Below are 14,728 nucleotides of genomic sequence, written 5' to 3'. Positions count from 1 at the left end.
TACAGTAGTGGTCCACTCTAGGGGCCAACCTGTGCAGTGATCCGTTAAGCACATGGTCCCTCAACCGAATGGCTAGAATACCTAGATTATCAGAATAGCGACACACGAGTCATCGCCGCCATGTTCTGTCGACTGTCATTGCGTGACCTCTGAGTTTACATTAAGAAATGACCATTATTTCAGTTTAATAAAGGTGTCGATTCACCCATCCGTCATATTCTTGAATAAAAAACGAATAAAATGCATCTTTTTAATTAAAAAAAAAATGAATAAAATGCATCTGTCACATTTTAGAATAAAAAAACGAATAGAATGCAATCTGCCATTAAAAAAGATTTTTCTAAATTTTCTGTCTCAAAATAGGGGTGCGTCTTATACTCGACAGCGAGTTATACTCGTCAAAATATGGTATATTTTAATTAAATTTATATAAAACTTATATATAACATTATATATTCACTTAATATCCATTATATTGTAACAAAAAGTTAGAGTCAAAAAACAATCAGAAATGTTTTTTGAGATAGATTCAACATCTTCAAAATCAAACAAAAATATTTAAAATACAAAATTCTGCAACTTGTGTCACTTATATCACTACTACAGATGACCGAATCTCATAAGAGATGACTCCTTGGACCAGCATGCCAGCAGTGAGGGCAGTGTGTCACTCAACACAGGCAGGATTGAAATGCTAACCACTTATCCTTCACAATAAAAGTTAGTGATGAAAGTGCAGAAGTGTGAGGAAGAGGATTGCATGAAATATTAGTATTTGAAATTTACCAGAAATTAATATAGTATCTGATGTCTTTCATTTTCCTACTCTGAGCACAAAGACCTTTTTTCATTATGCCCATCATGTGTTCAACCAGACCAAAAAGGCGTAAAAATAAAATGTCCACAAAACCTTTATCTCCAATTGAAAATTTTTTTTATTAGCGACTAATGTTTTTGATCTTAAATAGATCATCTTCAGGTCTGAAAACACAATCAAATCAAAATGCGAAATAGAACATACTAGTTTAAAAAACTTGGAATCACCAATACACAAATACATAATGTATTAGATATAAAATAAAAACAAAATATCAGCAATGATTTTTAAAAATTGCTAAAACTTAAAAATTTTTATTTAGAATTAAATATAATGCATGGCTATAATCTGCATTTATAATCCATGTTTATTGTTAAGTAATAATTGTTTTTCACATAAATATTGCCATGCTTTAGATAGAGGCTGTTATTCTTTAAAGTTGATGTTATTTCCTCTTATTACTGATTTATGAATTTCTAGTGCCTCAAGAATTCAGATATGTTCTATGTTGTGGTATTGTTCGATAATACATGCGATGTCAAAGTCTACTTCTAAATTCTGTTCAGAGGCAAACATGGCAAAGGTGGTGGTTACCTTTTTTACTTAATGTCATATCTGTGTTCATGTAGGCACTTATGGAGTGAGCATCTAGTAGCACTGATGTATTTGAGGTGTCCATTGCATCTATTGTCTATCACTAGTACTTTATAAACTCCTGGAGCTCTGCATACGTCTCTGTCTTTCCCATTGCACAGCATTTTGTAAATAGTAGGCAGGTGTTTATATGCTAATATCTGTTTTTTCTTGTTTGCTATTTCTCTGTATATATAGTAGAACCTTGATTATCTGGATTGTTCAAAATAAAAATTTTATAAATTTGCTGATTTGCACTTGGTGAATTACGCTACTGTTTATGTATGTGATGGAATGCATAACTTTTTTTTGTTTCAACAACGTTCACCCAGCACAGTGGCCGTAAACTCAAATATATTTTGCTTCGTAATAAAAATATAACTTGATATATGTATTTATAAATAACTTATTTTCAAATTACATCATTTCTATGACCAAGGGTGGTATAAGGCATGTGCAATGTGGGCCACCACCTATGCCTTGCATTTTGAAGGTATATGCATTACTTAAAAGCCGCAAACGTGACAAAAAAATTTTACTCGTCATAACAATAAATAGTTTGTCAAATTTTTATTCATAAAAATGCAGTTTCAACTGCTTTTTATTTTATAAAATCCATCTTCTTGAGCTACCAGAGGGCCTTTTAAACAATAGGTAGTCTGTTAGCGTTGCTTAGTAGTAGTCCAAATTCAATACAAATGTTTGTTTCTTGAAAATTTGACCACAGTTTAAATATAGTATTTACTTTTAATATTACCGATATGTCATCGAAAAGAAAACATGTTGTATTATCATTAAAAGACAAATTAAAGTACTTGTTTTGATTATCTGAATTTTTCCTTATCCGGACTACCTTCATCCCCAATTAGTCCGGATAATCGAGGTTCTACTATACTATGTAATGCATGGTTGTAATCTGCTATTAGATAATCATTATTAGTGTTATTACTAGATCGAGTGTTATTAGAGTGAGGATGTGACTGATTAATATAGAACAGCTTAGCCAGCTTATGTATTAAAGTTTTTCAATATCTGTGCTGCATGGCTATTGTTGTAAGCCATTGTAGTTTTTATTAGTGTCCTCCTTACTGCTACAATTGTAAACATTCTTTTACCAAATGCACTAAAAGCTGCTATTTTATATGTAAAGGAATTGCATGATGTCACAGGGATAAATACAGTTAAGTAGCTTTGTTTATAAAATATGTTAGTTTGTATGCAACTATTTATAAGATGGATTGTATATCTAAAAAATTTCCCTCCTATATTGCTTGCTTAATCTTTCTTTAACCTTAATCATTATGGGTTATTATTGACCTGCTGTAAAAAAAAATTGATGTCTGGTTGCTCTTTCCAAATTATTAGTAGGTCATCAACGTATCTTATTAAATAATGTATTTACAAGATGTTAGAGTAAGTTTTGTTTATTAAATAATGTATGGTACAATAGAGGGTAATAGTAATTGCTCTAACTAGCATATGATTAATTTACGTAAGTCTCCTGATAGGGGGCTGCCCATACAGAAATTCTGTAAGACTGACTATCTCTATTGGGTTTTTTACAGTGTACTTGTAATCCTGTAATGACTCATTAGTGATTATCTAGATAATCATTATTAGTGTTACAAGTACACTGTAAAAAACCCAATAGAGATAGTCATAGTCTTACATCATTTCCAATGGATGGGTAATGCCTCTTTTATTACTGTTTTTGATTCCCTTTATCCATCTGTTAAAATAGAACCATGTTTTTGCTCTTCATGTTATATTATTAAAAACAGCAGGGGATTCCAAGCACCACTAACATGTTTTAGAGCTCACGCACATGATGTGCTACACATCATTTTTTCAGTATAATAACTGCTTATTTTTACAAAAGCAAAGAGTCCCTATGGGCAGCCTGCTATTGGGCAACTTATGCAAATTAATCATATGCCAGTTAGAGCAATTAATATTATCCTCTATCCTACCAGACATTTTAATATAAAAGATACATCAATGACATACTAATAATTTGGAAAGAGCAACCAGTAATTTCGTGTTCTAATTCAGTTGTGTATTCAGACCTGATGATGGTGATTATCTGTTTAAGATCGAAAACGTTAAGTTGCTAATACAAAACTTTTCAATTGGAGATAAAAAAAACTTTCACAAAACCTTTGTATTACAATTAGACCCAGTTCATTTATATTACTAAAGAATTATTCACAAAGGAATACCAGGCAACAAGGTATGGGACCTAATATTTCCAAAATGAACCCAAGAAAAATTCCTGGGTTTGTCCATCCAGACTTAATCCTGGACCTCTTAGAGCAGCTGACCAATGCTTTTACTGTCTTAATCTTCCAAATATAAGCTGCATCAGATTAATGTGACGACATATTAAAGACAGTTTTGCATTGTATTAAACTGTGTTGTAACAGTAATTAATAAATCATGCAATTCTAATTTTTTCTCTATTTACATGTGCTTCTACATTAATAATAGTTGATATAATTATCAATACAAAGGATTTTTTGTGTGTGTGTTAACTGAATATAATTTAATAAAAAAGAACAAAGTTCGAAGTTTCTCAACTTATCTTATATGGCAACAGTTTCTTTTTTAAATAAAATATTCTGAAAACTAATGTTAACTTATTCAAATTTATTTGCAAATATAATTTGAATTATTTTATTAATATACATTTATTCTTTTTCATTTTTCTATTGACAGAAGTATTTCTGATAATTAAAAAAATTAATAATTTTAAAAATTCTAAAAAATTATTGTAATATAAAAAATATATTAATTCAATTGAAAATCTAATCTTTGATGATAAATCAATAAAATATTTATATAACCGAATGAGTTAAGTAAATATTAGATTATGTAGAAACATTAATCTTAAAAATATTTAAAAATTCTATCATCATCATCGACAGATACAACAGGAGGGCTGTAAGTTCTCCCTCCCCACTGAATCCAAAAAAAAATTTATTTGTTTAAATTTCAAAACATCATTAAAAACCTTTATGGTAAATGTAATTTATTGACATCCACAACACAATGTTAGTGCAATCATCATCCACAAAATATTAATAAAAAAAGGGTACTTATTTTTCAAAATTTTTCATCTTTAAATTGGTCCCCCTTTAAGTCCTCCTGGATTCACCACTGATTATCATTAAGTTCAAACAGATTAAAATATCTTATTAACACATACAAAGCAGGATTTTTTTATATTAACTATTATACTAAAATTTGGCTTCCAACTAATATATTTCAGCATAAAAAAAAATACCAAAACTAAAAAAAAGCATTTCAAAACACTGACAAAATTTCTTTATTCAAATTTGTATAATCATATTTATAAAAATAAACTTTTATTTAAGTTATTTTTAGGACTGCTATCAAAACAACTAAAACAAAAACTAAAGCTATTTTTCATACAATTCAGTTTATTACATAATTTGGTGCTAAAGATACACTAGTGACAAATTCTAGCCATTAAATTTATTACAAAATATTGTATCTTGTAATAATTTAATAGTTATAATTGAATTAAATAATTTAAAACAAATAGGGAAAAAAAAGATTCAGAACAGGATTTAATCTAGTGCAGGTTTGAGTCCTATTCTTATGATAAGAATTTAATATGTTAAAAATGTCTAATTTAATACAAGATGACAACATTGTTTACATTATTTATTAAATAATTTGACATTAAAATTGAATTAAATTACATTATTTTTTACATTATATGTTTTTTTGGTTATCACATATCACAATTACATATCAGATTATTATTATTGTTATTATTATTAATTATTATATCAGATAATCAAATGAAAAGTTGACTTGAAAGGAGAACATAGAGTTTGGCAATTCAATAGTCAGATTTGAAAATGCTATGAGCCAGTGACTGATTGGATTCAATGAGATGTGATGACAAAGTGTAGTAGTAATAATAAAGCTATTACTATTATTAAATTAAGTGTTGTAACAACTGGATATGCCTTATAATTCATAGAATATTTTTACAGTAGAGAGTTACATAAGGAGAAGTTACTAAAGATTAAGACAACTGAATTATCTGTGCCTACAAAAGATTTTTGTTTACAAACCTCTTAATAAAGGATAGTTCATGGAATCTAAATAATAATAAAAGAAGTTTGTCAAAGTTATCTAAGAATACTTAAGGATCTAAGACTTGAAGGTTTCAGATATATTGCTTCTACAGCATACATTTCAAGAGACTGGATTATTGTATAATTCTGTTCAAACAGGTATGAAAAGAATCAAATTTTGATCTTATAAAATAAAAATGCCATGCATAACCTTAAAGTTTTGATTATCCCTAGAATCTGTAGTAAATAAACTTTCAAAATTTAATTCTTCTTGTGACATTACCACTATGATACATGGCTGCATAAGCATTGTTGGTTCATGACACTATCAAATTAGACTTGCAGCATTGCTAAACTTCTTGTTCTACTTTGAAAGGAAATTTTGTTTAACCTGAACATACTATCGAAGTAATGATTTAAAATTTATTAAAATCAAGAAATTAATTAAATATGACTAGTTACATGCTAAATTTGAATAAGATAGTAAATGGTTTAATTAAACAAATGAAATGTCATTCAGTAATTCTGAACTTAAGTTCCGAGATCACTTATCCCAAACTCCAGTTAGCTTGAGCAGGGCATCAAAGAATTAAAAAAGATTGGTCAATTTTATATTTTATCTATTGTAGTAAATTTAAAATTAAAATGGTGATGTGCAAAAATTGGTCATAAAAATATTTTAAATACATTTTATAATTTTTGAAAAAGCCATTGAAATCTAATTGTTTAAATAGCAATTTATTTTTACAAAATTGAATTTATTAAAATTATATAAAACTCTTTAAAAATTCCCCAAACCCTGTTTAACTTACAGGACTTGAGGTTAATGGTAGGCCTGTTTTCTGATGAAAAACCATGCATGTTGCACTGTCAAGGGATCTTCTAAATTGAGCTTTTTGATCAGCTGATGGAACTAGATGATTCTTTCGATCCAAATCATTCTAATCAAAAAACATTACAATAAATTCAATCTTTCAAAGCTTTATACTCTTGAATTCATATTTTAAAAAATGTTTTAAAGTTAAACCTAATTAAATCATTCAAATTTTTAAAAATTGTATATACTAATGTTTAATTGTTTAGTCATCATGTGCTCAAATTCATTAAAAAAATGAAATGATGTATCATAATAAAAAAAATAAAAGCTATACTACTTTTTTAAACAAACATCAATACTTCTGCTTAATGCTTGTTTAAATAATAGTAATATTTATTTAAAAAAACACTAATACTTTTCTGAACTGTTCTGTAAAATGCTTAATTTAAGAAATTTTTTTATTCGTTTCATAAAATCCTTATTTACTAATAAAATTTCTTAAAATTTTGTTGAAAATATATTTACAATGAATTTGCTATTTATATCTGGTACTCATCAATAATTAATATGCAAAATATGTATAATAAAAAAAATGAAAGAACCATTAATGGCACTCAATTTTACTTAACCAATTAAAAATTAAGCAAAATTAAATTCCATTAATAAAATTATTGCAATCAATCCTATTATTAAAGAATGATAACTATTTTAATTTAAATTAATAGACTCAATTTTTACATGAAAAACTAAACATTATGAAAAGACTCAAAGGCTGAGCTGAATATGTCAACTTTTTGCTACAGTCTCCATCACTAGGTTCTCCATTACAGTGTGTCGAAAACAATTGACAAAAAAAAAATATACAATTCATACTGAAGATTTAATTGAAAGAAATACATTATGTAGAAAAAGTAAATAAATATGCCAATAGTCTCATAGCTTAAAAATATAAAAGCAAGCTGTGAGACAGACAGTAAAAGAAGAGCTTCACATGAACTGCAGCTCTAATTGAAAGAATTTTTTTAGAGAGAATTTTCAGAATATATCTGATATTCTAAATTATGACAATTCCCAGACCTATCGATCTGAAAATCAAATGATAATCACCAATTTGAATCTTTCTTCATAAAATACGACACATCTTTTAATATAAAATCTTCAAAATGCTGATTGGAGGGAAAAGAATGGCTACTTTAATACAATGTAGAAAGTTATTGCTAACTTACAATTTATAGACAGAAGAATATTGTCATTTATCAATTGGCATTCATTTATGTATTATTAGGAAATTTTCAATGTGTCAAAATCAAATGTTTGTGAATGTTCACATCAACATTTCTGCCTGCATACAATGAAATAAATGCAATTTTCCAGAAAAGTCATTATTTCTGATAATCTATTCAAACTACAATTCTGATTTAGTTTCATTTAACTTTCTATATCAAAAAGAAACTACACACATTTTTCTGAATACAGAAGCAGCTGTTATTACTAGCAATAAAGTCAAGAACTAGCTCGACGTTTTAAAATTTCTTGTATATGAGAAACAGTACCTATACTCCAAACATAAATCCACACCTTTGACTTTCCAGCAAAATCAACATAATTACTGATATTTTTACCTATATTAACAATCTTACATTAAAAATCTTCAGGAAATTTCAGCCATAATCTTTGAACACAAACAGAAAAACAACAAATGCTTAAGATGGATGAATCTTGTTCTTAAGTTTTAGTGCATTATATTTTTAAATACAGCTGTTACTCTTGTCTTCAATTTCTTTGACCAGATTGGATAAGAAACCCTATCAAGCTTTTCTTAAAAATTTTATTATATTTTTAAGTTATAGTTAAATATATATAATTAATGCTTTTGTATCAAATTAAAATTTTTGTTTCTATTGTGACTTTTAGAATTCTTGCTAAGACAATCTGTAAATAAATATGAATTTATAATAAAACTTAATTCACAAAAAAAAATAAAAAATAAATAAAAAAAATCTGAAGTGAATATTGAGTTAACAATGAGAGCCTCTAGCAAACTTTTGTTTTCTTTATATGCTGGCATTTGAACATTTTGACTTTCCTAACAGATTCACTAATGAAAAATATTCATCAGAATTTGACTTCTCCAGGTAAGAAAAGCAAGATTTGAAGCATAGTAGCTATGAAGATTACATGTTCCAAATATATTCTTATTATTGTAGTTTTTCCCTTTCTTTCAAACAATGCATTTTAGTAGCTTGCATAAAAAACTCAATGTTAGCAGTAACTACAAGGGAATTATTTAAAAACTCAAGGAACCAAAAAACATGGTTTCCATTTATCTAAAGTTTTTTTGAACAGAAGTGTTCTGTAATTCTTGAATAAAATTGACATTATTTTAAATAATTTGACCTGTTTGTTTACAAATGCTTTAATATTACAAGTTATTACTTAGTAATTTAAGTTACTTTGAAAAAAATCAGTTGGCATGTTCTTAATGAAAATGTAATCAAATTACATTCAAAGCAAGACCTGAAAATAATGTATGAAAGAAGCATAAGTGCTTCAAAACTACCAAGAATTTCATCTTGAGTTTGAGATTATGAAAATTATCTGATCTGATGAAAACAAGCTCTGTTTACAGCTAAAGCTATAAGTATGCATTTGTCATGAATACATGAGTATTTAACGGTCAGTTTTTTCCCCTGCATTAATCAGATCTGTGTCTTGTTCATCTTCCAAAAGATATGGCCCTGATATCATCCAATTAGCTAAATCTCCAAACTGACACTTGAATTGTACCTAACATATTAATATGACTAATCATTTCAAAAAATTCAGCACTAGAAAAAAAAATTCCAGTACCAGGTACAGCTGTAACAGCTGAGCCTGGTGCTGCACTTTTTTTTTCTAATGACAAATCTTTTGAAATGCTTAGAGGGAGTCATATTGATCTGACTATGTTAGGTGCAATGCAAGTGTCACAGTTTGGAGATTTAGTTAATTCGATGATACAAGGACCATACCTTTGGAAGGTATTTAACGGCCTTTGAAATTAATTATTGAAACAACAGATTTTTGCAAATAATGTCCAAAATAATTAAATGCCAAACAGATTTCTTCCATAAAAATAAAATTCTCTCTTCATTAGCGATGTGTACAATGTCTGAATGATCTTAAATGGTTGTCCAATAAATTAACAATGTATAATTGATAAAACCAAAACTGCTACTTGGGCATGAAAACATTCTTATAAACATAATATTATGGAAGATTTCAAATTAAATAATATTTTTGTAGGTCACTGGAGCAGATAATGACTTCTAATTTCATTGTATGCATATTTCAAGTTATCTGAACTAAAATTTATGCAAAATCCTATTCTCTTGGCCAGGGACTAGACTTTACTTTGAATTACACAATACTTCAAATTATCTGATATCAAAATAATGATGTTTTACTGTATTTTGTTTCAGGATGTTAGTCTTCACTTGTGTTTGAATTTCAGTTCATTCAATTTCTTGAAACAGCAGAGAACACTGAATTTACTAATTAAAAGTAAATTACTTTCATTCCAGTTTCAATACTAGAAATGTCTATGTACTAAGTTAAAAAGTGGAGATCAAAGGATAAGATATTTTGTTTGCTCAAGATTTTTGCTTTTATATAGAATAATAATTTCTTCCAAGTCACTAAATTACTTTGAAAAGATTGTTGTTTCAATATATCAAGTCCAACGAACCAACTCTAAATTTTTAGAAATTAGTTACATTTTAAAATCAAATTAGTGCTTTACTATTCTTTTGCTTAGCATTGAAATATCAATTCAGTCTGAAAATTATGAAAATATTGTAAAGAAAACAATTTGACTATATTTTTTGGTTTCTGTAAATGAAATATTGCAATTTTTAACTTTTTACTAATTTATTGTTGCTAATTTTATAGTTTAAAATATTATTCTTTGCTTAGTTTTTGTGAAATTTGATTAATAATAATATTTTCACACTGATGATGTGATAATATTGTACAGTGGGGGATTGGTTAACGAACAGTTCAGATAGCGAACAAATCGGATAACTAACACTTTTGCAAAAGATTTTTATGATCAGACAACGAACACTTGTTTGCATAATGAACACTTTACTGAACAAACAAAAAAGAAGCAACAGAAAATAATGAATACTGATTGATTTTCCCATGTCTTCAAGGTAACAATTCAAAACCTTTTGGAGCACAGGAGACGTCAACAGCAATGCTATCAGATTGATAGTATTCCTCCAAATTTTGAAACTCTCCCTTGTAATTCTTGCTTTTTGTTTACCTTTCTGACAATTTTTTTATAGTCTTCATGAGACTGTCGGATGGGCACTTTTTAAGTTTTGCATCGGGGTTTATTTACGAAAAATGAAAGTTTAACTGTTTAATACTGAAATTCAAATTTCATCAAGGCCTTGCATTTAAATAACTTTTGTGGTCTAGTTGATTTCTGTTCTCTGAATTTTTGTAAGTACTTTTCTGAATTTATTTAAAAAAGAAACTAGTAATATTATGGAGCCTAAAAAGAGGAGTGTCAAGAATTGTGCTCACCGTAGAAACCAAGTAACAGATAATAGCCAAGGTAGAAAGTGGACACAAGATGTTTGATGTTGCTAGGCAGTATGGCTTGAACAGGTCTACAGAAGGCACAATCTTAGCTATTAAAGCTATATCAAGAAGTCGCAAGCTGCTAATGGAGTAATGAAAATCACATCTGAGAAATAAAGAGCATTTTAGAACTCATAATGGAACCTGAAACTGATCTGACGACAGAAGAACTCCAAGAACTCTCAAATGAACAACATCAAGAAACTCATTGAGATGTGTTTTCTTTTGAAAATGAGGAAGACAAAAGAGGACCAATGTCAACATCTGCTATTAAAGATCTTTTGTAGTAGTAGGAGGACGTCAGAACAACAATCATCCAAGTGGCATCCAAACCAGAATAAGGTTAATGGTGTTGGGGATCACTACAATTACAATACTATTAATTACTTCTGAAAAATCCTGAAGAAAAGAGAAAAGTAAAGTAATCGACATTGGACAAATTCTTAAACCCCCACAAACAGGAAAAACATGACTAATAAAAATGCAAGACTGCATATATATGTATTTTTACTATTACATGTAAATAAATGTAGTAAAAAAGTATATATTTTTTATTTTTTGGAGTCTCCAGAACAAATTAATCGAATTCCCATAAAAACCTATGGTAAATCGATAATCAGTTAACAAACAATTTGGATAACAGACAAAGTTTTGGAACGGATTATGTTCGTTAACTGATCACCCACTGCATATGTAAAGATTATGTGGGATTTCAAACCAAACACTTCAAAATTTTAAAGTATTTAAAAAAAAGTCTCATCTACTCATCTGATAAATTTTAAGTCTTGAATACTTTAATTTTTTAAACTGTACTGGACAGACAAAGATGTACAAGATAATTTTTTTCAAATATTAGTTTCTTTAATATTTGAATTTAAATCCTAAAAACATGATCTATTATTAGTCACAGTAAAAACCTAAGTAGTTTTAACCACAAAGAATCTGGAGTGTTGGTATGTTTAAATCTCATTTTTTTCACAAGAATGAAAATATTCACTTCACAATTTCCAAGTTTGCAAAAATATTCAGCTATTATAAATTTTAAATTAACTTCTTAAATATTTCACTTATTACATGCATTTTTCAATAGTTGCTTTAGCAAGAAATTCTATATAGTCTCTAGTTAAAAGGTAAAGTGCTTTACTCAAATATATCACTCACTTTGAATTCTATTTGTTTGACAATTGTTATTTTCACTATTACATTAAATAAGTTTTTTGATTTGCCACTAGTCAGTTATATCTTAACAGCAATCTTAATTCTCATGTTTCTCAGCTCTAGACTGTTTAATTTAAACAATTTTGCATATTTATTAACTTTTAAAAACTTATGGGGCATAAATTTCAAAAATCACACCTTAAATTTTTCAAATTCCCATAAAAGTTCTATATTATAAAGTTTTAGTTACATGCTGTAGAGCAGATCAAAATTAACTATTTTTGCATTTTTAATTGATCCCTCTTAAGAGGATAACACCTCTGTGACACTACTTCAATATGACTAAGTCAAATAATTTCCCAAAGATTCTGGTTTTTAATAATCAAAACTGTCAACTGAGGCCAACAGTTAATAGATATAAAATAACACATATTACAGCATATGTTTATTCATAATAATTATTTATGAAAGCAAGAAATTAATTTCTTGGAAAAAGATATGTGCTATAACTGATGATAGTTATTTCTGTATAGAGTTCAGCAAATTTCAAGGGGATAACAGCCTCTTCATGAAATTTTGATTAAAAAATTTGTTACGGTATTTCAAATGTCTCTAAATCAATAATATATTCTTTATTTTATTAATCACTGTAAAAACTACTTTCATAGGGGTTTCATTCAAATCAGAAAATGTTTCTATATATAAAACTAAAATAATTGCTTTATATAATGAATGATGTTTGAATAAACTCCCAAAAAGAATCAATAAGAAAGAAAAAAAAAATACAATTTATTTTCTAATGCTCTACAACATATTACAAGTCATCAAAAACTGAAGGCAGATATTTAAGTAAATGTTTCTTATAATCCAAGCACTAATAATTTTAATCATAATATACCAAATACAATTTTAAGTTTTATAATTTTGAATGATAAGATTTAAGGTTTTGAAACTGATTAAATTGTTTAAATTTTAATAGTAGCCTGATAAAACTGAGATTTATCTGAATGGACTTAAAAATTAAATATGTTTCAGAATATAGTTCAAATAAATGTAAACTTAAAAATAAATTATATCAATAATATTTGATATTGATATTATTTGTTGCAATAAAAAGTTTACCTCTTTTGCTAATGCTCCTGCTCTTAATAAATTTTGCACAAGAGAAGATTTTTGTCCTCCATATCCTAAGCCAGAAATCCAACTTTTATTTTGACACACGTTTTGAAAACAATCACTTTTGTTATTAAAATTTTGATTTGTAGACATTTTATTCAATTCTTCTTGATATGTTTGAATATCTACATTATTATTAATTATTGAATCAGAAGTTATACAAACAGTTTTAAAATTTTCATTTCCTGAATCTCTCATATCATTGTTGCTAACACATTTGATTCTTTTTTCTTCTGACTTTACATTACTTATTGAATGAGCATTGTTAACTGAAGGCACAGAATTTAATTGGTCTGAAATGTCTGAATTCAATTTTGTAGAAAGAAAGGAACTTTCAAATTCATTTTCAGTTGCTATATTTTTTTGTATTTTACATTCCTCAGTAAATTTGGCTAATTTACTTTTAATTTGAGTTGTTTTTGAGTGTTTCTGATTTAAAGTTCTTTCCATAGTTTCATTTAATGATAAATATTTTTGCTTTGAGCTACAAGGTATATCTGTCCTTTGAGGAATGATGTTAAATACTGATGGTTTTTCTGTTTGAAATGGTATCTGTGAAGTATTTGTGGAATGCTTTGTGCCTGGACACCTTTGTCTCAGTCTGTTTAAAACATGTTGCATTTCTTCTAATGGTATAGAAGTGTCATTACCATTACATACATAATTGCATACTTCCATATTATTCTGGTCCAGTTTTAATTTACTTTTCATACCTTCTAGTCTTTCTGAAGAGGGTAGTGTATGTTTTCCACTAATTTCTTCTTCGCCAATTCTATCATCATCATTGAAATTTTTCTTTAAAAATCTTTCTATTACAGGTCTTCGTTGTGGTCTGCTTCGTTCTTTACCTTGGGAATGAATTCTGTTTCTTTCAGCTTCTCTTCTTACATTAGCTGCTTTTCCAAACATAAGATGTTCAGGTACTTCAATACTTGGACTTCCACAACGAGAAGGTGATTGATAGCGTTTTGGATACATCTGAAGAGAAGGTGGAGGATCCAAAAGACTTTCACCAAGCATAGAATCAGCTGGACTTTTGTTCTGCATTACCTTTTGTGAGGAGGGTTTAAATGTTGAAGAGAACTGTTCATTAATAATTCCATCTTCTGGACAAAAATCATCATCTCTGCAATTGGCACCACATTCTTCCTCAAGAACAGATTTTATCTTACTTATTGATGGCTTGGGGGACTCAAATCTGTCACACACAACATTATGTTTAAAACATTCAAGTTTTGGTATCTTTCCACATCTTGGATGAGACCTAACTACAACTTTCATTGCATTGCTACGAGCCACATTGGCAATAGGAAAGACATGAAGGTCTGGTTTTGTTGTAAATTTACTTGAGAAAGCTTCTTCTGGAACACATACCCTAAAAAGTTAATT

At 28.1% G+C, this 14,728-nt stretch overlaps 1 protein-coding gene across 2 annotated transcripts in view; it reads right to left on the bottom strand.

The window, feature by feature from the left end:
• Positions 1-14,728, bottom strand: part of LOC111622080 (protein FAM214A-like) — a 75,117-nt gene that overhangs the window by 33,217 nt on the left and 27,172 nt on the right. For both annotated transcript variants that reach the window (XM_023364401.1, XM_023364402.1), the window contains exons 5-6: positions 13,286-14,714; positions 6,372-6,500 (exon numbers count right to left, since the gene is read on the bottom strand). In XM_023364401.1, the coding sequence (XP_023220169.1) occupies positions 6,372-6,500; positions 13,286-14,714 (1,558 nt within the window). The remainder of the gene's footprint in view (positions 1-6,371; positions 6,501-13,285; positions 14,715-14,728) is intronic.

The sequence above is a fragment of the Centruroides sculpturatus genome, unplaced genomic scaffold (assembly GCF_000671375.1).
Source record: "Centruroides sculpturatus isolate CEXI.00-Female unplaced genomic scaffold, Cexi_2.0 scaffold11, whole genome shotgun sequence".
Lineage (NCBI taxonomy): Eukaryota > Metazoa > Arthropoda > Arachnida > Scorpiones > Buthidae > Centruroides > Centruroides sculpturatus.
Note: the sequence above shows the minus strand (reverse complement) of the source record. Positions and strands in the feature narration are given on the sequence as shown.